Below are 23,410 nucleotides of genomic sequence, written 5' to 3'. Positions count from 1 at the left end.
GATTTCTATACCACCCAGTTGCCTAACAGTACAAGTAGAGCCAGGCCTAGAGTTGGGAAGCCATGGGTTTGAATATGACCTCAGACTCTTCCTGCGTGACCCTAGGCAAGTCACTTCAGCCCCATTGCCTAGCCCTTACCACTCTTCTGCCATGGAACCAATAGGCTGTAGTGATTCTAAGATGGAAAGTAAGGGTTTTCTAAAAAAAAGTACAAATGTGTGCATTTTAACATGGTTATTTAGATGGTAAATTGGATATTTAGAGAATAGGAGTACTTTAAATGGGGAACCCAGGTGGTGCCATGGATAGAATGCCACTTCTACAGTTTAGAAGTCCCTGAGTTCAAATTCTGCCTCATACCTATAAACTTTTTAACCTTGTTTGCCTCAGTTTCCTCATCTGTAAAATGAGCTGGAGAAGGAAAGAGCTAACCATTCCAGTATCCTTGCCAAGAAAACCCCAAAGGGAATCACCAAATCAGATATGACTGAAAACAGCAGAAGTATTCTAAATATTAAATCGGTCCTCCCTGGTTTAGTAAAGAATCTGTTACTGCTTCCTGTTTTTCTTGTTCCTGACCCAATCCTCTGCTGCTTCAGCTCCGTCCTTGCTCTCTGGGCATCCTTCCTGGGGGAAGTTCCAGCACGGCTCGCCTGGCATTTCCCTTGAATGGCACACAGCTCACGGCCGGAACTCCTCCTGCCTCAGTTCTGTTTACAGCTCCGTTTTGGTTTTGGTTTTGCTACACCCACCACATCACCTTTCAGCCTGAAGTATCAGAGTCCTCTCTTCCCTGGCGCGTCTCCCCACCTCCATCCCTATCTTTTCCTTTTTCCATCCCTCCTCTACGGAGTTGCAAAAATTGCTCTTCCCCAGCCCCAGGTCTGCTGGTGTCACTCCCCCGCTCAGCTAACTGCAGGTGCTCCCTAGCGCCTCCAGGACCAAACGTTTGGCATTTCCCAGCCTGCCTCCAGTCTGCCTATGCAGGCGTGGTCTCCACTCCTCTCCGTCTTTCCCTCGGCCACACTATTGGCTCCGGCTAATCGGACCTTTTTGCTGGTCTTTCCCAAAGACTTCATCTTTGTGCGTTTGTGAAAGACACAGAAGCTTTCTACTTTTCTGCCATCCCAACTGGCCTCTTTATCTTCTGTAATCACATTTCTTCTCCTAGCCGCGGTTGGGAAAAAAATCGATGGAGAAACGCAATCGAGGACCTCCCGAGCTTGTGTGCCTTCCCTCCCCAGCCGCGTCTCCCAGGATTCCCCCTGGCTGTTCTGTTTCAGACTCGTCCTGGGAGCCATCCTGCGCTTTCCTCCCTCCCCGCCTTTGGGCTCACCCTGTTCTCTCAATGCCGAGATTCCTCTTTGCTTCCCCCCCACCCCCACCCCCTCCCAACTTTGCTTATGGAAACCCTGCCCATCTCTCAGGACTTCGCTTAATGCTGCGAAGCTCTCTCAGCTCCAATAACGACAAATGATTTTGTCGGCAGCCCTGGAGCTCTCGGTACCTGGTTTTCTCTCCTCCCGGTTATTTGTCAGGCAGTTAGTGAACAAGCATCTTCCGAAAAAAAAAAGGCAACAGCTGCCCGGTGCTGGGTCCTCCGTCTAACCCGGAAGAAGAGGAGCCAGCATCCAGGGGCACACCAGCTCTAGAGAGCCGAGAGGAAGGCGCTCGGAAGGGGAAGACATTTGTAGCTAGTGGGACCAGGCAAGCCCCGCTGGAGAAGCTCGGACTGGAGGGGAAGGGGAAGGAAGCCGGGACATGAGGAGCTGGAGGGGAGCCGGTGCCAAGGCACCGAGAGGAAGGAGGAACTGCAAAGGGCACATGCTCCACGGAGGGCTGGAAAGGGAGGAGGGGCTAAGGCTGGATAAATGCCAAGCATCCGAGTGATCCTGCAGGTCATGGGAAGCCACTAGGGGGTGTCTACGTGTCCGTGCATGTGGCGGAGAGAGGTAGCTAGACCTATGCTTTAGGAAAATGGGCTTGGCAACGAAGAGGATGGAATGGAGTGGAAAGAGATCTGAGGCAGGGAGACCAGAGATCATTATTTTTTTGCAATTAGTCCAGGGAAGAGGTGGTGATGACCTAAAAAGGGGTTGTGACTGTACAGTTGGAGAGGAGGGGACATTGCTGTGCATGTCCTTTTTCCCCTGACAAGGGAACTGATGGTAGGAACCAGGTCCTATTCGTCTTTTTTTTAAAGCCCCTACCCTCTGTCTTAGAGTTGATACAAGTATTGGTTCAAAGGCAGAACAGCCGTGAGGGCTAGGCCGTTGTCCCTTATTTATCTTTTACTACATGTGTTTTCTCTGCATCCTCCTCTCTCTCCCTAGCACAGTAGTCTAAACATAGATCTTGATAAATATTTGTTTTTTTTCTTTTTCTTTTTTGAACCGTTCTATCTTAGTATCAGTTCCAAGACAGAAGAGTGACTAAAGCTAGGTAATCAGGGTAAACTTACTTGTCCAGGCTCATACAGCTAGGAAGTATCAGAGGTAAGATTTGAATCCAGATCCTCCTGATGACTTTGGACTTAGTGCTCCATCCACTGTGTTATCTAGTTGCCTCCTTGATAAATATTTTTTAAAATGACATGTACCAGGGATAGCTAGGTGACTCAATAGATGGAGAGCCAGGTCTAGAGACAGGAGGTCCTGGGTTCAAATTTGGCTTCAGATATTTCCTAGCTCTGTGACCCTGGACAAGTCACTTAACCCCCATTGCTTAGCCCTTACCACTCTTCTGCCTTGGAGCCTACATGTATTATTGATTCTAAAATGAAAGGTAAGGATGTTTTAGAAAAATGACATGTAGATAACCAGTGGAATCATGCGTCGGCTATGGGAGAGGGAAAGGGGGGGGGGGAGGAAAAGAAAACGATCTTTGTTTCCAGTTAATAATGTATGAAAATGACCAAATAAAATAATATTAAAATTAAAAAAAAAAATAAAAACTGAGAATTTCCATCAGAAAAAAAAAGAAAAATGACATGTACCTTGTTTCATTGAAAGACCCTGGGAAGGATAAAAATATCAGATACTTTACAATGACAATGGAGTAGGTTTCGATAGGAGAAAAGGGGGTGGAAGAGTTCAAACCAAGGGAAAGTTGCCTTTGGAGAGCAAGCCTTGTGTCCTGGAGAGTCAGAGATGGAGGCCACTTTTAAAGGGTTCATGGGAAGAAACCAAAGACAAATTGTTTGTTATACAGCTCTAGATGGGGATGGTCTTAAACTTAAATCATTTTCGGGAAAAATAATTTTTCCTCCCACAAATATAATTTTATTTATTTATTTATTTTTAAACCCATACCTTCTGTCTTGGAGTCAATACTGTATATTGGCTCCAAGGCAGAAGGAGTGGTAAGGGCTAGGCAATGGCAGTTAAGTGACTTGCCCAGGGTCACGCAGCTGGGAAGTGTCTGAGGCCAGATTTGAACCTAGGACCTCCTGTCTCTAGGCCTGACTCTCAATCCACTGAGCTACCCAGCTGCCCCCTTGCAAATATAATTTTAAACATATACACTAGGAGAATCTACATATCCTATCATATACATAAATTTCCAAAACTTGATATTTTCCCAATTTCAGAGAGTTCTATGTCCTTTATTTTTTAAGAGACTTTTGGAAAACAACAGAAGCTTGGATGCTTAGAATTTGGAAAGAGAACTTAGGAGAGCTCATCTACTCTGCTTATTTTACAGATGAGAAAACTGATGTGTATACACACACACATACACACATATACACTCACATAGTACAATGGTTAGAGAGACGGGTCAGTGGCAGAAATAGGCCTTGAACCCTAGTCTCCTGGCTCCTCATCTGTTTGGTCTTCCCTCCCACCATTCAAAGCCCATACCGTCTGACTCCAGCCTGCACTTCTACTCTCCTTTAATTCCATATATTCTATGATCAGCCAAATGGGACTACATGTTAGCTATTCCCAGAGCTCAATGCGCTGTCTCATTTCTGCCTTCATGCCAAGTGTGCATTCCCTACTCATCTCCTTTCTTGTTCCTTATCTCCATTCAGTCTGAGCTCAGGTGCTGCCTCTTTTCCCTGATTCCTCCCACCACAAGTAGTTTTCTTTCTTTTCAGATGTTCCCAGAGCACAGCATTTTCTGAGCTAAAGAAGGGGCCTAATGCTTGTTGGATTGAGTTCTTCTTTTTAAAAATTTTATTTATTTTATTTTTTAAACCCTTCCCTTTCATCTGTGTAATCAGAATTTTGTACCCCTTGAACAAATTTTCCAGCATTCCTTTTTGGTCCTCACTTTATGTCCTTACCTTTTGTAGATAAAGTTTCTGTAATCCTGCCCCCTTGCTCTCTTCTGCTTTTGCTTTTTGGGAAACTGCTCTTTACTCAGGCTACTACTTTCTTCTACTTCAAGTGATTATTAATAAATCTTATAAAATATAATTCTTGGAGTTATTGTATATTAATTTTTAATCTTACACATCTTAGAATCAATACTGTATATTAGTTCCAAGGCAGAAGAGTGGTAAGGGCTAGGCAATGAAGGTTAAGTGACTTGCCCAGGGTTATCCAGCTAGGAAGTGCCTGAGGCTAGATTTGAACCCAGGACCTTCTATCTCTGAGTCTGGCTCTCAATCCACTGAGCCACTTAGCTGCCCCTTTTTTTATTTTTTAAAAAATATTTTCCCATGTCTACATGATTTGTTTTTTTTCCCCTTCCCTCTTCTTTCCCCCCTCCCAGAGCTGACAAGCAATCATACAAGCATTATCACTTGATTCCTATTTCCATTTTATTCATTTTTGCAATAGAGCAATCTTTTTAACGCTGAAACCCCAAATCATATACCCATGTAAACAAGTGATAAGACATATGTTTTTCTTTTGTTAAACTGAATTTCTGTTATCCCTCTGTGTATAACTGGATATCTGTTATCCTAAAAACTGCATTTCCCAGGAGCCCACTGACTTCCTGTCATTACTTGGTGACTTAGACAGGGATATATATTGGGTGAGGTTCCTGGTCTTGCTCTCTTGGCTTCCTGAGTTGCTACTGTGGTGGTAAGTGGGCTTTTTGAACAGATAGATTAGCCATGGGCACGTGGTTTTTAAATTTTGTTACCTTTTAATTCCTTTATTCTAATATCATTAATAAATCTTATAAAATATAATATTGAAATTATTGTAGATTAATTTTATTTTTACACCCCCAGTGCCTCCCCTTTTTTTTGAAATGAAAAATAACCCCTAACTAAAGAAAAGCCCATTCTTTGATGTATTTCACCAATGGAATAAGGTTGTTAATTTTGGTTTGTGACTTACTTGTAGTTTCAGTTCTGTGGCAGCTGCTCTTTGGCCCCTTGTTCCATCCCTGGCTGTAGTTTGGGCACACAGCCACCAGATGGCAGCACGGCACCATAATTAAGTATCTCAGAGGCTCAAAGACAGCCTTCCTGTGCCTTTTGGTGGTGACTTTCTATTCAAATGGATTTAAATTATAAATTTTCATAACTTTTTATATTAAAAAATCACTATTAAAATTGTTTCTATTAACATTTCAAACAACCACTACATTAAAAAAACACAAAACACCCTTCTGTTTTAGAATCAATACTGTGTATTGGTTCCAAGGCAGAGGAGTGGTAAGGACTTGGCAATTTGGGTTAATAGACTTGCCCAGGGTCACATAGCTGGGAAGTGTCTGAGGCCAGATTTGAACCCAGGACTTACTGTCTCTGGGCCTGGCTTTTGATCCACTGAGCTATCTAGCTGCTCCCAACAATCATTAAATTTTAGGAAGGTTCTATAGAGATGATATTTGAAAAGCTTCTTCACATACATGGACATATTTTTTCACACTGTGTTCTAAATTTCCTCCTTCAATCCTGTACGTGGCTTCCAAAAAGAAGCTTTATCTCCTTTCATGTGTACAAAACTCCCTTCATTTTATCTTCAACTAAGCAATTGTTTCACCTGGCAAAAGACTTCTGTTTTCCAGTTCTCTTCTCTCAGTTATTATAAGTGTAAGGATGGGGATGATTGAACCAATTAATCAATTACCCCATCCTACTTTAAATACTTAGAAAAAGGCTCTTTCCCTGATACCTTTCTTGGGTGAGAATACATCTATTCAATCACTAAATCAAAGGCACTGAACTAGCTATAAATCACTCAGTTAATCAAGTTGGGAAAGAGTAGAATGCTTCCAGCCATGAAATGAATGAAATCATGCTACACAGGGAACGTGTATGAATTGGTTGAAGCGACTGAGCCATACCCTGTGAGTTTTGAATAAAAGAGTAAGTCAGTTCAGAACCCAGGATTCATTTGCCCGGTCAGTCCCGTGGTGGAAACAGCTCCAAGCCCCTGAGAAGATCAGTTATGAGGGGGTGGGGGTCAGGGAGAAGAGCCTCTGCTTTCCCCTCCCTCCTCCCTGTAGCCCTTGACCAGAGAAAGACCTTATGAACTTTGAAAGGTCTGAAAGATTTGGAAATTTCAAGAGCATCCTAGCAGTGTCTTTGATATAGCTGATGGCAGTCTTCTTTGGGAGCCATGGATAAACTAGACTGGAGCAATTTTGTGGGAGCCTCATGAAGGAGAGAACAGGAGTTATGTTTGCCACGTCATATATCCTAGGCTGGAGCCTCCTTTCCTTCTTCATGTCCTTGTGGGAGTGTATGCCCCTGGCTTGGAGGGGATGATTTGTACCAACTGCTCTGACTATATACCTCCTTTGTAAAAATCCATTCATAAAAATCATTATATCTTCCTGGCTAACCAGTAACAATGGATAGACAGTGAAGGGTGGGGGAAGCACACCAGCCTGGCACTCCTGAGCTGTAGTACTAGAATATCTTCCTAGTCTTTCCAGGTTACCTCTACAACCTTGGGTAGAGCCTTGTTCTGGGGACCCAACCAGCCAGTGTGAATAGGGGTTTAGGGTAGTAGTATCAGTACCTGTACTGGGTAAGGAAGAAGTTACCAGGAAGGAAATGAAAGAAAACATAATTCCCATTTTCTTTCTCTTTCTTTCTTTCTTTCTTTCTTTCTTTCTTTCTTTCTTTCTTTCTTTCTTTCTTTCTTTCTTTCTTTCTTTCTTTCTTTCTTTCTTTCTTTCTTTCTTTCTTTCTTTCTTTCTTTCTTTCTTTCTTTCTTTCTTTCTTTCTTTCTTTCTTCTTTCCTCCCATCCCTCCCTCCCTCCCTCCCTTCCCTTTCCCTCCCTCCCTCCCTCCCTTCCTTCCTTCCTTCCTTCCTTCCTTCCTTCCTTCCTTCCTTCCTTCCTTCCTTCCTTCCTTCCTTCCTTCCTTCCTTCCTTCCTTCCTTCCTTCCTTCCTTCCTTCCTTCCTTCCTTCCTTCCTTTTAAATGACTTGCTAAGGATTACATAGCTAAGAAGTATCCGAGGCAAGATTTGAAACCAGGTTCTCTCCACTGATCCCCCCCCCCCCTTTTAAAATTTTATTTTAAATTTTTATTAAAACCCTTACCTTCTGTCTTGGCAGAAGAGTGGTAAGGGCTAGGCAATGGGGGTCAAGTGACTTGCCCAGGGTCACATAGCTGGGAAGTGTCTGAGGTCAGATTTGAACCTAGGACTTCCAGTTTCTAGGCCTGGCTCTCAATCTACTAAGCTACTCAGCTGCCCGCCCCCCCCCCCCCTTTTTTAGACAAATAGAGTTAAGTGACTTTCCTAGAGTCATACAGCTAATAAATGTCTGAGGTTTGATTTGAATTCAAGAACAAGTCTTCCTGATTCCAGGCTGGGCACTCCATTTATTGTGCCACCTAGCTGCCTTTCTCTTTCAGCTAAATGCCCTTAACAGTTCTTCTTCTCCTAAAAGTCTAAAAAATGTCTCAAAAGTTGCCTTTCTATTAAGTAGAAAAAATCCCTACTTCTCCCCCCCCCCCCAAGTAAAATCATATTTTTTCAATTTACTCTTACTTGACTTCTCTTAGGCATAAAGCTGATTTTGCACCCAGTGCTTGAAATTAATTACCTTTTTAATGAGTTCTTCTTAGGAGTACGCTTCAGTCTTGCCTTAGGTTACAGCTTCAGCTAGAGGTTTCCTAAAGTGCAAGTACATCAGAGCAAAGCATCAACTAGGGAATTAAACAGAAAAGGTAACAGGATTCTTCTTGGCATGTCTGAATAACACATTACAGTGGTTATACCGTCATACTAGGTAGGCAGGTAACAATCATATTTTATGGCTCTAGGGTGACTCAGACATAGACTTTCCTTCTAAATCTGGTTTGTGTAAAACATGTCTGTGCTGTGGGTGGGAAGATCAGGGAGAAGAGAGCAGCAGCAAAAGTTGGAAGAGAGTCGTGATGATAAAAATGAATAAAAGGTCTTTGAGTTGAACAAAAATAAAAAAATCCTTCCATGATAAATTTATTTTAAGTGATAATTATGTGTATTTTTTTCCTTTTAAAGCGATATAATTTTAAGAGTGTTATTTCTTGTTATTTAGTCATTTCCGACTCTTTGTGACCCCATTTGGAGTTTTCTTATCAAAGATACTACAATGGTTTGCCCTTTCATCCTCCAGCTCATTTTACAGATAAGGAAACCGATGCAAACAGGGATAAATGACTTGTCCAGGGTCACACAGCTTGTAAATATCTGAGGCCAGATTTGAACTTGGGAAGATGAGTCTTTGAGACTCCAGGCCCAGTGCTTTATCTGCTGAGCCACCTAGTTGCCATTTCAGTAAAATAGATAAACCACATCAAAGTCTTTTTGAAAATATAATTAAGCCAAATTCATTTGCTCTCTTTATCCCTAAGGGAATTTGCCTGACCCTTACAGAAGGATCCTGGCTGTCATTTTCCCAAAGATGGCCTTGTTGGCTCTGAGCATCCTCTGAGAGGCTGGTGAGAGCTCCGGCGGCCGCAGGGGGTTGGGGAATGAGTGCCGTGTAGAGGAGCTGCGCCGGGGACTTTGGGCCAGCTGGTCCCTCATCCCTGGGGAAGAAACCGTTCTTCCTGAGGGATTATTTTTCCTGCTCTAACATCTTTGTCATGTGTGCCTCACAGCCTAACCTTCTTATTTTGATTCTCAAGCACAAAAATGTTTTTCTTCTGGCCTTTGTAATTTTCACTCTAAATAGTTAAAAACGAATCTTGTGCGTATCTCTTGTTTGCTGACCTGGAACTGGTTGAAATGTAGGTGCTTCATAAAACATCTTAACTACAGATACTATCTTGGTTTTTGTGAAGCATGAAATAGTTCAGTTTATTGACTGATTGTTGTGTCACGAGAGAGAAATGAATTTTCACTGTGTGTGTTTTACTGTATCTTTTCCGTGGATTCAGCATTAAAATAAATAATGCTGTAATGGGAGGAGATGGAGCTTAATGATTCGGCCAGAGTGGGGGAGTCAGGAGCTCTGGGTTGTAATCCTAGGGGAACCCCGACTTCCTCCGTGGCCCCCGCTAACGCACTTCACCTTCTGTGCTAACATTTTCTCATCTGCAGGATGGGCTTAAGAACCCTGACCTGTTTCCACTAGATTCCAGTCAGAAACTCAGTTTGCCTAGTACTTTGAGATTCTTAGATGGCTGTTGCCATGAAAGAAAATATGATCGTCATCATCATCATCATTTATTCACGGTCAGACATTCTTCTCCAATAGGATGTTTTCATTGACATTGGCCTTTTGCTATTCCCTCCGTCTCTCCCGTTAGCCTTTCTCTCCTAAGGGAAGCAATTTTTTTTAAACCCTAACTTTTCATCTTGGAATCAATGTTGTGTATCTTGTATTCAATCAACATTTGTTCTGAAACAGAAGAGCAGTAAGGGCCACCTAGCCACTCCCTAAGTGAAATAATTTAATAGATATTTTAGGTATTTAAATAAATATTTTAAGATTGAGTACCCATTTTTTTCATGAGTTGCCTTCATTGGCTTCCAAATGGCAAACTTCCTCCCCTCCCCCCAAACCCTTACCTTCTGTCTTAGAATCAATACTGTGTTCAAAGGTAGAAGAGTGGTAAGGGCTAGGCAGTGGGGGTTAAGTGACTTGTCCAGGGTCACTTAGCCAGGAAGTGTCCGAGGTCAGATTTGAATCCCCGTGTCTGGGCCTGGCTGTCATTGAGGCACCTAAACTTCCTTCTAATGAAAGAAAGGTTACTTGTGAATTCCATATATTTTCTTTTCTTTTTAAAACCCTTACTTTCTGTCTTAGTAACAACCCTAAGATTGAAAGGCAAGGACTAGGCAAAAGGGGTTAAATGACTTGCCGAGGGTCACACAAGTAGGAAGTGTCTGAGGTCAGATCTGAACCCGGGTCTTCCTGCCTCCAGGCCTGGAACTATCTATTGCGCCACTCAGAGGTCCTAATTTCATGTGTTTTCTTATCACTCTGACTTTTGCTTTTGTTTGGTGGAGGGGCGACATGATGAAAAAATTTATATAATATATTATTTATAATTTATTTATGGGAGGTTTGTTGCTGCTAAAAGGTTGGCTCCCTCCTTTTAAGTTCAGAAAACTCTGGAAATTGCATGTAGAAGTATTTGACATTGCTATCAATCACAGAGTCAGGGGAAAGAAAGCAAGTAAGAAGGAATGAATGGGAGTAGCTGGGTGCTCAGTGGACTTAGAGCCAGGCCTAGAGATGGGAGGTTCTGGGTTCAAATCTAACTGCAGACTGGTCCTAGCTGTGTGACCCTGGGCAAATTACTTACCCTGGGTGTTTAGCCCTCTTGTCAGTTTTCTACTTGGAGCCGATACCCAGTATTGATTCTGAGACACAAAAGGTAAGAGTTAAAAAAAAAACAAAGGATGGAGGCAGCTAGGCAGGACAGTGGATAAAGCACCAGACAAGGAGTTGAGAGTAAAATGGATTTAAATCTGGCCTTAGATATATCCTCACTGTGTAACTCTTGGCAAGTCATTTAATCCTAGTTGGGTATCCCCTGCTGCTCTTCTATCTTAGAATGAACACTGAGACAAAAGGTAAGGATTAAAAAAAACGAATGAATGAAAAAATATTTGTTAAGCCTATATACTTAGCACCGGGGATACAAGAGCTTTGCAAACTTGGGACACCTGATATAAATGCTACCTATGATTAAATTTTGCAGAAAATCTATATTCACTGACAGTGTCTGAAATTTTGCTAGTTAGGGATTCTTTTCTTTGGGATAAGCCCTCTTTGGGTGTTCACGGTTGGCCTCTGTACATTTATTAACCATCTAGTCTAGAAAAAAATACATAATATTCCACTCTGAGGATAGGAAACCTGATTTTATTTTACCTGAACAATAGAGCCACTATTCCAGTTTGACCTTTCCATCTGAAGGAGTTGAGTAGGCTTCTGCCAATCATAAGCGGACTTTGAGATGCGATTTTGCAATCTAGAATTTTGCTAGAATTGGTCTTCCTTCACTGACACAACACATTCTCCATGACTTAGGGAATTGTTTTTGTATTTTTATTTTTTAAACCAATTTCATGTAATAAATTTCCACGTAAGTTTTCCAAAATTATATGATTGATCATATCTCCTTCCCTCCTTTCCTTTCCTGTCCTGGTGCTGGCAGGCGATTTGATCTGGGTTATAGATTATTATCACACAAAACACATTTCCATATTGTTCATTTTTATAAGTGAATAATCCTATAAAACCACCCCCCCAAACATAAACCCAAATAAACAATGGAAAGATGATCTGCTTTAATCTGCATTCTTACTCCCAACAGTTCTTTCTCTGGAGGTGGATAGCATTCTTTGTCATGTTGGGGAATTTTTATTTATTTATTTAATTTATTTCTTTTTATTTAATTTAATTTATTTAATTTAAGTATTTTTCCATGGTCACATGATTCATGTTGTTTCCCTCCCCTCTTCCCTTCCCCCTCCTAGAGTTGACAAGCAATTCCACTCAATTCCCATTTTCATATTATTCACTTTTGTAAGTCTTTTAAAAATGCAAGCCCCACATTATAAACCCATATAAACAAATGAAAAATCAAATGTTTCCCTTCCGTGTTTCTACTTTCACCATTCTTTCTCTTGATGTGGATAGAGTACTTTCTTATAAGTCCTGGAGAGTGTTACTATGGCCGCCACCTTCATCCCGAGGTGGCCCAACAGGACTGAGCGAGCGAAGCAGGCCTGGGCCTGGAGACAAGCGTCAGGCTCATCAGGAGGCCAGGCCCTCCCAGGCCTCATTCTCTCCCGCCATCCTTTCCGAGAACCCAGGGTCATCATCCCACAGCGGGGCATCACAGCGCGCCTCCAGGGAATTATTTTTGAGAATTGCGGTGGTTGTTTGTGTGTTTGTACATGCTTGTGTATGTGCTGTAGCTTCAGGGAGAGGGCAGATACCCTGAGCACACACCTGCCTCCCCACGACTCTTAGGATTTAATCTCTTTAATTAGAAAAAGATGGTGGAACGTCCACTCGGCCCTGGCAGTGTTCATTGTGACTCCATTAAACTATAAGGTCCTTGAGGGCAGGGACTGTTCCCACCTTCCTGTCTGTTCCCAGAGCTCAGCCCAGTGCATGGCATCCAGCAGGCCCTGCTGAGCCCCGAAGATCTGATTCATGATGGCCGCTAGAGGGCAATATTTATTAATGAAACGCTCCCCTGTGGCTGGCTAATTTGAGGGCATGCTAAACATCTTAATTATTTTCTCCTAACTTTAGAATCAAAAGAACTCTCTTCCCTTCCACTCCCTTTCTACCTTGTTCCTCTTTGCCATTCCCCCACTTTTCAAAAGTGTTCATGGAGCATTTAAAAACATCTTTTTCTATCTGATAATATCTTTTTTCCAATTTTTCTTTTTTAAGAAGATTTTATTTTATATCTACCAATTTTTGTCAGGAAATAATGACATTATATATCTTTCAAGTTGGTGGCCACAATCTTTGCAGCTGGGATAAATGGTGCAGCCAACAGAGATACTGTGATACATAGGATACTGTAGAATAATAATAATAATAATATTAATAATGACTAACATTTATAAAGTATTTGTGCAGCTGGTTGATTCAGTGGAGAGAGCACTGGGCTTTTTCCTCCTGAGTTCAAATGCTGCCTCAGACACTTCCTAGCTGTGGCCTGGGCAAATCAATTATCTCTGCCTCAGTTCCTTGTTTGTAAAATGAGTTGGAAAAGGAAATGGCAAAACACTCCAATATCTAGAAAACCCCAGATGGGTTAAAAAGAGTCAGATAGGACTGAAGTGTCTGAAGCCCAGGAACAACATAGAATATTTGCTGGGTGTCGGGTACTGTGTTGAGAGGGCTACAATGATTATCTCATTTGATCCTCACAGCAACTCTGGGAGATGGATGCTATTACTATCCCCATTTTGCAGGTGGATTTTGTAGAGACGTAGATCTTAGACCTGGAAGGGAACAGGCCAATCAAAGTCCAATCTTTTAATTTTATAAATGAGAAAACTCACATGATAGCTCTAGCCTGGTGTTAGGATACACTCTCTTGGTGATGATCAAAAATCCATTCTCTGCTTTTCCTCTGTAAAGGCTGTTCTTGCCAAAGTGGACCTTTTTATCTTGAAAAGGTTGAGAGGGACACAGTAATAGGTACGGCCCCCCCCATCGCCCCCCCTCTTCACCCCCCCAATCTCCCCCCCCCCCCCCCCCGGCTTCTAGAGCAAGTTTCTGGAATAAGCAGAACAGGAATGAAATGTGTTTATTTTAGAAGGATTATTCCCGGACAGTCACATGGGGCAGAAGCTTGCTTATGAAGATCCGAGGGGCTGGCAGCCCCAGAGTGCTACTCATGCACATCAGAACCATACGAGTATTAAAATGCAGCCCACTCAGCTGAACAGCGGAGCAGCTGAAGACAATGGTTCATATTTTAAAGGGATCAGAAATTCTGATAACGCATCATTCTATCGTCAGATGGATTACATTTTCTGGTGGCACAGTAGTCTGAAGGCTGTGAGATTGTAATGGGGTGAGGCCAGTATAAACACATTAAAAATAGCTGTCATTTGGATGACAGTATGCCCCGCTTAGCAGCAGTCTGTAGGCCTCTTATTTTTACTCAAAGAATAAATCTGTTATAAGCTCATCTACTGAATTAGGATCTACGAGCCTTTTAATAGGATTTTTGAGAGGGAGTGGAAAATTTACAATGCCTCATAAATAGCCTGACATACAAGTTAAGATCGATAGAGGCCCAACTCTACACCTGTCAGCCATAAACCCTCAAAAACCCAGCAGTGATTTCAGGCCCACTGTCACAGCAGAGCCCATAGGCAGCAATCACATCTTCATCCAATATCGTCAGGTACCAAAGGTCATGCTGCTTGGCTACCGCCTGCTTCTTGTTTTGTGGGATTACCTAGTTCCATGTAGCCTTTGGGCATTAAATAAATACGAAGTGGATTGAAATTCTGATTGGTGTTTCTACATTGGACCTTCAGGTGGAGGAAGAAGAACCCACTGGATACATTCGTTTAGAAACATTTCTTCCGATGATGGTTAAAGTGCTCAAGGAAAGAAGGTAAATGGACTAATAGAATCGTTGAGATCAGATATGATTGGGATTTGGATGGCTACAGATGAAAACACTTAGTATATAAAGTCAGCTCTAAGTGATTTTTCCATTTTATAGCTTGGCCACAACAAATATTTCACCCCAGACTTCTCTCTATACTCCTGGATTAGCCTTGCCCCACTGTCATTGGCACATGCTTAGGAATTCAAACTCATTTGTATATCTGCCTAAGCAGAGCACCATTAGGGAGATAAATATGCTGCCAAAATCATCATTATTTGAGAATTCAAATATAATGCTTTTTATCAGCTATTTGGGATTTTTCATAATGATACCCTCTTCCATGAACACATTTAATCAAGAATTAACTTGCAAAGTTTAAATTATTTTAGCTAGAAGATGAGGAGCCCAGTGATAGGGTGATCACAGAAAAAAGGAAATGTGCCATGGCAGTTAACAGGTAACATCTTCAGGGTGATTCAGAAGGGATTGTATGTAGCCTGAATTGTAATTCAATAAAGATAGAAACTGAAATAATCATTCCAATGACTCTGGGTTCGTTCAGTCTTCCAGAAGGCTTTGTGCTATGCTTATTTTCTTGCCAGAGACACTCACCAACTATATTTATGTTCAATATAACCTAGATAAAAGCAAAATCTATAAAATGTAAGGTTGGACTCGATGCTTCCAAGTGCCTTTCCAGCTCTAAATTTATGAAATCTTTATGTGTAAGATGGTGAGAAGGTTTGAGGAATGCCCTTCTATCCTCCAGACTCTTAAGAAAACAAAGGTTTTTAGACAAACTAGAAAAGTATATACACAGTGAAGGAAGCCTGGAAGAAAAATCTGCAGGAGGGGGGATGGAAATTGGTGTTAAGAGGTTGGAAAGTGGAAAATATGGCACAAAGGAGAGGGGGGAGGAAGAGAAACTCTGAATCACTAGTACTGTGTAGCAAATATGAGACCTTTCCTATCCATAGGCTAATCTAGGCTTTATGAGAAGGAAAATATAAAGAAGATAAATAGTTAATATGAGAAATATCGATAGTAGCCCCAGGAAGAAGATGAGCATCATAGTAATTGATGACTCTCTGCTGAGGGGTACAGAGATGAGCCTAGATAGTACAAATATGACCAAATGGGAGGAATACAGTTTTTTCAGAGCATGTATCTGAAACATGATAGGGAATCTGTCAAGATTATAAAACCCATTAACCACTCCCTACTTCTGCTCATCATTACTGGAGATGAATGATCTCACTGGAAGAAAAATGCAAAATTGGCCCAATGGAAAAAGAGATACAAAACCTCATTGAAGAAAATAATTAATTTAAAAATTAGAATTGGGCAAATGTAAGGCAATCATCCTATGAGACATCAAGAAACAATAAAACTAGGGAGCTACATGGCTCAATGGTTAGAGAGTCAGATCTAAAGATGGGAGGTCCTGAGTTGAAATGTGGCCTTACACACTTCCTGGTTTTGTGACCCTGGGCAAGTCACTTAATCCCAGTTGCCTAACCCTAATTGCTTAGTATCAATTCTTTTTTTTTATTTTTTTTTATCAATTCTAATACAGAAGGTGAGTTTTAAAAAAAAAGGGGGCAGCTGGGTAGCTTGGTAGCTCAGTGGATTAAGAGCCAGGCCTACAGATGGGAGGTCCTACGTTCAAATCTGACCTCAGACACTTCTCAGCTGGGTGACCCTGGGCAAGTCTCTTAACCCCCATTGCCTAGCCCTTACTACTCTGCCTTGGAATCAATGATTCCAAGACGGAAGGTAAGGATTTAAAAATAAATAAAAAAAAAGAAAAAACCCAATAAAACAAAGTTAATGAAAAAAAAACACAGAAGAAAATATATTATCTCAACAGAAAAACAACTGACCTAGAAAACAGATAAAAGATAAATTTTAGGAATTGAACTCCCTGAAATCCATGATAAAAAAAAGTACCTAAATATCATATTTCAAGGAATTATCAAGGACTCCCCTGTTATCTTAGATTCAGAAGGTAAAATAGAAATTAAAAGAATCCAGAAATCACCTCCTGAAAGAGATCCCAAAATGAAAACTTCCAGTAAAATGATAGGCAAATTCTGAATCTCTTGGGTCAAAGAGAAAATATTACAAGAAGCCAGAAAGAAACTATTCAGACATTACAGAACTAAAGTCAGGATCACACAAGACTAGGTAGCTTCCTTGTTAAAGGAATAGAAGGCTTATAATATAGATTTAATAAAATTTTAATTATGTATTTTTTCATGGTTATATGATTCATGTTCTTTCCTTCCTTCCTTCCGTTAACAATAATAGCCAACATTTCTGTTGAGTTTTAAGGTTTACAAAGGACTTTATAGTGTGAGGTGGGTAGCTATTATTATTCTCCTCATTTTACTGCTCAGGAAGTTTAATTCTCAATTAAATGCTTAGTTGATTCTTAATTAAATGCAGGTTCATACAGTTAGGAAGTGCCTGGGGTAGGATTCAAACACAAGCCTCCTGAATCTATGTGCAACACGCTATATAGTAGGCCAAGCTGCCTCCCAATGATAGAAGACATAGACATAAGAAAAAAAAGAAGAAAATAGGGAAAGTGAGTATATGAAAAAGAAAAAGAGGTGATGATTGAGTAGAGAATGTTTGATTCTTAGGACCATGGTTTAAAATACTGGAATAATAGACTGCTTTCTAGGGAAAAAATATATGTCATGAATAATGGAATAAATGTATTGGCTAGAGACTTGTAAATGTCAGCAGGGGGAATTTAACCTAAAAATGGAGAATGAAGGAGAATAATTTTTAGATAAAATTGTAAAACTAAGTATATTGAAATATGAGAAATCTAATAGGTAATAAATACATAGATATAATTTTATCTGAAGACTAATACTGGGGGAGATACTTTCTCCAATGGTAGAAAATTAACTGTAAAGAGAATCACAAATAGTAACAATGACCTGAGTTGTTTATATATAGTGGATAGGGAATAGGCAATAAAATGAACTTGAAATTTTAACATGAGAAAAATACAATCCTTTGGATTTGGAATGGACTGTTTTGTGAAAAAGTGAGTTTTCTATCATTTGTCATTGTTTTTAAAAAGAGGTAGGGCAGTTATCTATGAGGAAACCTATAGAAGGAATTGACACATGGAGTAAAATGTTGGCCTGGCTGATTTCTAGGGGGCGGCTAGATGGCACAGTGAGTAGAGTGCTGGGGCTGGAGTCAGGATTGCTCATCTTTCTGAGTTCAAATCTGATTTCAGACTTCCCAGCTGTGTGACTCTGGGCAAGTCATTTAATTCCATTTGCCTCAGTTTCCTGATCTATGAAATGAACTGGAGATAGAAATAGCAAAATTACTCTAGTATCTTTGCCAAGAAAACTTCAAATGGGGTCACGAAAAGTCAGACACAACTGAATTGACTAAATAACTAGCTGATTTCTAAGGTCCTTTTTCAACATCAATATTTTGAAATCCGTTGATTCTAGGTAATGGTAAAGATTTTGTTCAGTGACAGTCAGTGAAAATAAACAGTGCATCATATCCCACAATGTTTGCTATTTTAAACTGGAAAATTATTTCTTTTGAGAGAAGAAAACAGATAGTTTTTTCTTTTTTTATGATCTGAAACCTGAAAAGACTTCAGAAGGGATATTATATTGTTAGTTCTTTTGTGTGTGTGTGCGCACATGTGTGCATGAGAGAGAGATTTGATTTATAAAGGGTCCTTTAGCTAAAGTAAGAATAGCCATTTTCAAATCATGGCAGCCATGTCTCTGATTATATCATTACAGATACAGACCAGTTCCAGAAGACGTTCTTCTTCAAGCATTTGAGGTATCTAATTGCTAGAGTTTTAAAATTCAAGTCATTAGTCAACTTGAATTTGCCTTCCAGAACCAAAAAGGTCATACTTTTCTCTTATTTCCCTATAGGTGTTAGATACAGCTAAAGGGGGATTTCTTACTAAAGAAGATCTGGTCAGGTATATGACTGAAGAAGGTAAAAATAATTTGCTTCTTGTAAAAATAAATTTCTACTAGTGTTAGTAATGTCAGTAATAATTAAGCAAAAGCTTTCTCATTTGGGAAGATGAAGATGTGATAGTTAATAGAAAAATTAGTATTAATTATTGAGCTAATTCATGTTTCTCCAAGGTGAACTTCCTCATCATTTCTCTTATGCGTTCTCCCAGGACCTATATATGAAAGAAAGAACAACGATTTACACATAGAAATCATCGTAGTTTATTTAAACAAATCTGTGAGGCAGAGAATTGTGGTTTTTCTCAAAACAGTAGGAATAATAAATGCTAGTAGCTACTGTTAGAGGACATTATAAGTGTCCAATTTCTAACCCCAATTGCCTAGCCTTTACCACTCTTCTGACTTGGAACCTATACTTAATATTGCTTCTAAGACAGAAAGTGAGAGTTTAAAAAAATGTAAAAACTAAAAAAAAGTATCTAATTTCTATAAGCTGACAGTTGATAAAGTAAAACACAATAGTTTTTTATGTATTTTCATTTACTTAAACTTAATTATAATTTCTTATAGAAAATAGACAAAGCTACAAAAATATCTGTTGCTCGTATTTGCAGTGGGCAAGAAGTAGGATAATAACAGGACCTGTGATGTCACTGAACTGTGATGTCATTGCTATAGAGAACTTTTCTACCAATGCAAACTTGGTACCTTTTCAATAATCTGTAGTTTTAGATGGTTGCTTAGAACATGGAGAGTTGAGTGATTTGTCCAGTGTTACAGCAAGTAGATGTCAAGTAGAATTTGAACTGAGGCCAACTTTCTATCTGCTCTGTCATGCTGTGCCTTTTGAGCAAAAAGATAGCTTTCTCACTTTCTTTCTGTGTCTCCATCTGTCTGTCTGTCTCTCTCTCTGTGTATATCTATGTGAATATAGATCTAGATTCATATATCTCTATATCTCTAAATCTGTCTCTTTCTCTCCAGTGTCCCCAAAGTCATTGTGCAATTTTAAGTTTTCTCTGTGTATGTGTGTGTGTATATATAGAGGGAAAACTCATTGACCTTGTTCGTTATACCTAGCAAGGCAAATATTAAAATTAATTTGAACTCCCCAGGTTTAAGTAGTCTGATAGACACCATCCTGCGATAACTATCAACCTAGTTACCTTCTATGCAAAGTCAAGGCTTGGTCTTCATGATCAGAAGGATGTGAATTTAGGCCTGTTGTCAGGTAGAAAGTTATTAGAAATTAGAGTTATCTCAAAGTTGAATGGGCTACTTCATAAAGCTATGGGTTGCCTCTCACTTGAGGTCTTTAAGCAAAAGCTAGGCATTTGTCACAAGGACATTGACCCCCATTCAGGTTTTAGGAGTCCTGATGTAGCTTAAATTGTCTCTGAATTTGGAATATAAACATTGCTTCAATAGAATGACGGAAACCTCTTGAATCATCCCAGAATTGTGAACTTGAGTCAAATCTGGAAGACACTGTATTGGCAGTGACTTCAACTCAGGATAAATGAACTTTGAGCTTTAGTGGCTCTATTCCATTTCACCAAATCCATTTGGACTTGGGGAAGGGGTGGGGGGTTACTACTCTGGATACATCCCTGTATTCTTGTCTCTGGTGTTAGTATTGAATACCATTTTAATTAGTTCATGATCTTGCCAGAATTCTTCCCAGGACCATTTTCCATCCTGGTGAAACCAACCTCCAGATGGCTCTCATCTATTATCTGAAGCCAACTAAAACCTACAGATTCTCCATTCAGCTTTTTTTGGTTTAATTGTGCAACAATCTACTGAGCCAAGCTGAGACAAAGAGAGTCATTTTGAAATGGTTGTCATGTGGCTTCTCTCCCTGGTATCTCTCACTGCTCACATGTCTAAGATGGCAGGTTCTTATTAAGGCACATTCAATCAGAGACAAAATGTTCACATCCCCAAGTCTCAGACATGGCCCCGTCAACAAGATTTGCATGGAAGCCATGTGGCCTTCTATTCATAGTCTTCTGAAACATTACTTCTTAGGTTCCCTCTTCAGATGGGAGTTGCAATTTGATCTCTCGGTATTTCAGCAGCCTTGTTTAATATAAGCTTATCTGGAAGTGATATCTTGATACCTTGCCTGTTGTTGCAGGTGAAATTATAAGCTTGGCAATTTCCTCAGCCTCTGTTAGCTGGGAAAGAGGACAGATCCAAATTCTAATAAGGAGAAAAGGACGGGAGAGAAGCAATGAATCACCAGGGAATGCTTTATGCCACAGTGGAATGGTCTGGCGAAAAACTCTCGATGCCAGGGAACATATGATGAGGTAGAATGATATAGGGTCGTATGGCAGTTAAGCTTGGCATTGGCAGAAGGAAAGAAAGAAAGAAAACCAAAAAACTGGAGATGTGATCATCTGTCACTGCCTCAATGATTCCATGAACTAAAATCGTTTTTTTTTCTTTCCTTTCTATTATTGCTAGGTGAGCCTTTTACCCAGGAGGAAATGGAAGAAATGTTGTCTGCTGCACTTGATCCAGATACAAACACAATTCAATACAGAGACTATTTAGCAATGATGGTGATAGATGAAAATTAAAAAGTTTCAGACATTTAATTATTTTTAGATTTTAAACTTGTATTTCCTACTTCTGACTAATAGATATTAATTTAGGAAAAACATCTGGAAAAATAATATTCTCTTTCTAACTTAAAGCATTTATTGATGTATATAGCCCAAGGAAATAAAAAAAATAAATCCACTAATGTCCTATGGACTTTTGATAGAAAATTTTAGTGTTACCTAAAAAGGATTTGTTTTCCTCTATAGTATAGATTGCCATTAAAATATTGTTGAACTAATTATAGAAAGACAGTGAAGAACAACTGATCTGGCATAAGCCAAGCCCTTCCTCCAGCTCTATGAGTGGCACAGAAGCCTATGACTTCAGATCAGTTAGTTTGGAATGACAGTATTCACAAAGAGAGTGTGGTAGGTATAGGGCATTGCAGCATTCCAATGAGGTACAAAAGCCAAAGATTTACTTACTAGATTTCCTTTTAATAAAGAAAATCTCCATCTTTGACACACATCAGTAATGTTTTAATGTTTTTTTTTGATTCCAGGTTTTTTTAGGGCTTATGTTTGGCTAGATCAGATGGTAGAAATAGGACTAGAACAGTCATCTTTCTTAATTCCTCTTATGATTGGGAATGCTGTTTGTAAGATCTAGTGGGCCACCATTAAAGGAAAAAACTCATCTACACTGGTATTATTATTGCTACATTTTATTTATATATTATTATTAGTTTATATTTCTATATTATTATTATTATAATTTTGAACATAGGGGAAAAGCTTCCCAGATTTTCCTTACACCTTAGGGGTGAGAGACAAAATAGTGAAACTGCACAGATAAATAAATGAGCAGATTGCATTTCTAAGAGAGAATCCTCAAGGGTACTCTGTTATTTCTAAATAACTGACCACTGTATGAAGATTGGATTTAACCATTTCCTGATTGTAGCAATGAAGATACTTAGTTTAATAAAATCAGGAATGTCTTGGGAACTGTAAACCTTAAAATTTCTTAGACTTAAAAATGTTGGAAATTTCACCATTGGGAAATTTCATACTTGAAAAATTTCCTACTGATAGTCTATTGGAATGTGAACCCCCCTTTGGCATGGGAGGGTCTTTCTCCTCCCTACTTAAGATTACTTTAGGACAGAAACCTTTTGCTGAACAATGGAAAGGGCTTTGACCTATGCTTAAGCATAGAACAGGAAGTTCTTTGAGTCATGATTGATTTTAGAATTGATACAATAGAGATACTTGGAATGACAGAACCAGGTCTTGGAAAATACAATTTCAACCCTACTCAGTCCTAACAGGATTTAGGAAGGGCTGCAGTATAGATCAAGATTTAATTATTTGAGAATATGACCTTCAACAGACATGTGCAAAGCCACAGACCTCTGGGTGGTCCTGGGTTAAGGTAGAGCCACCATTGGCACAGGGAAGACATGGACAGTGATTGGTAGATGTGAGAACTGAGGGGAGGGAACTTGGATGGTTTCCTTAAAGATAGCAGGGTCTGAGGACTAAGAGGTTGGTTGGAGAGGTTTTGCTCTGAGAGGTTGTGCTCTGAGAAGCTTGCTCTGAAGGAAGCTGAAGGTGGAGACCCCTGAGACTGTTTCTCCATTTTGGTCACGTGAGTGATAGGGACTGATCTCTTTTCTTTGCCTCAGCTATCTAAGGGCTTGGGCCTTTTGGCCCAGCCTAAACAGAGGGGGTATTTAAGCCTTATTCCCTTCTCTCTCTCTCTCTCTCTCTCTCTCTCTCTCTCTCTCTCTCTCTCTCTCTCTCTCTCTCTCTCTCTCTCTCTCTCTCTCTCTCTCTTTCTCTCTCTCTCTCTCTCTCTAATACTTTTCTTCCTCCTGTTTGTAATTAAACTCCATAAAAGGTTGACTACTGACTTGAGTTTTCATTAAGGAATTACATAGCTGAATTCCTTGGCGACCTTAAATTAATATATATCAGTCTTTTAAAGTGATTTCCTTGTCACAGAACTCTAAATTACTCCACCCTACTTAGACCATACTTTAGGGGAAGATAAAGTTGTAATCACCTAATTGAACAATGAAGGTACTTAACTCTTAGCTTATAGTAAAGCTAGAACTTTAAGCTAAGTCTATTTTAATATCTTAATACAAAAAGGTGTTAAGTAACTATAAAGGTTAAATTAATCACAAAAAGGTTAAGTAACTCACAAAAGGTGAACTTAACAAAGAAGTGTTAAGTAAATCTAAAGATATAATCTAATCAAAGAAAATGAGAACTAAAAAGAATGAGCATTTAGAGGAGGAGACACAAGAGTGAAAGGTCTATATATTGGCTCATTTCCTCTCTATGGTACCTTTTGCGGTGGAGAGTTGGCTGATAGCAGCGGTACTGGGCATTTCGGCATCTTA

The 23,410-nt window shown here is 39.9% G+C and overlaps 1 protein-coding gene across 3 annotated transcripts in view; it reads left to right on the top strand.

Moving 5' to 3' along the window:
• EFCAB2 (EF-hand calcium binding domain 2) overlaps positions 1 to 21,702 on the top strand; it is a 111,410-nt gene extending 89,708 nt beyond the window's left edge. For all 3 annotated transcript variants that reach the window (XM_056816056.1, XM_007481522.3, XM_007481523.3), the window contains 4 exons: positions 14,385 to 14,464; positions 18,256 to 18,298; positions 18,397 to 18,463; positions 20,920 to 21,702. In XM_056816056.1, the coding sequence (XP_056672034.1) occupies positions 14,385 to 14,464; positions 18,256 to 18,298; positions 18,397 to 18,463; positions 20,920 to 21,035 (306 nt within the window). In that variant the 3' untranslated portion in view covers positions 21,036 to 21,702. The remainder of the gene's footprint in view (positions 1 to 14,384; positions 14,465 to 18,255; positions 18,299 to 18,396; positions 18,464 to 20,919) is intronic.
• The last annotated feature ends 1,708 nt before the right edge of the window (positions 21,703 to 23,410 follow it).

This window comes from Monodelphis domestica, chromosome 2 (assembly GCF_027887165.1).
Source record: "Monodelphis domestica isolate mMonDom1 chromosome 2, mMonDom1.pri, whole genome shotgun sequence".
NCBI classification, from domain to species: domain Eukaryota; kingdom Metazoa; phylum Chordata; class Mammalia; order Didelphimorphia; family Didelphidae; genus Monodelphis; species Monodelphis domestica.
This window is presented reverse-complemented; position numbering and strand designations above follow the sequence as displayed.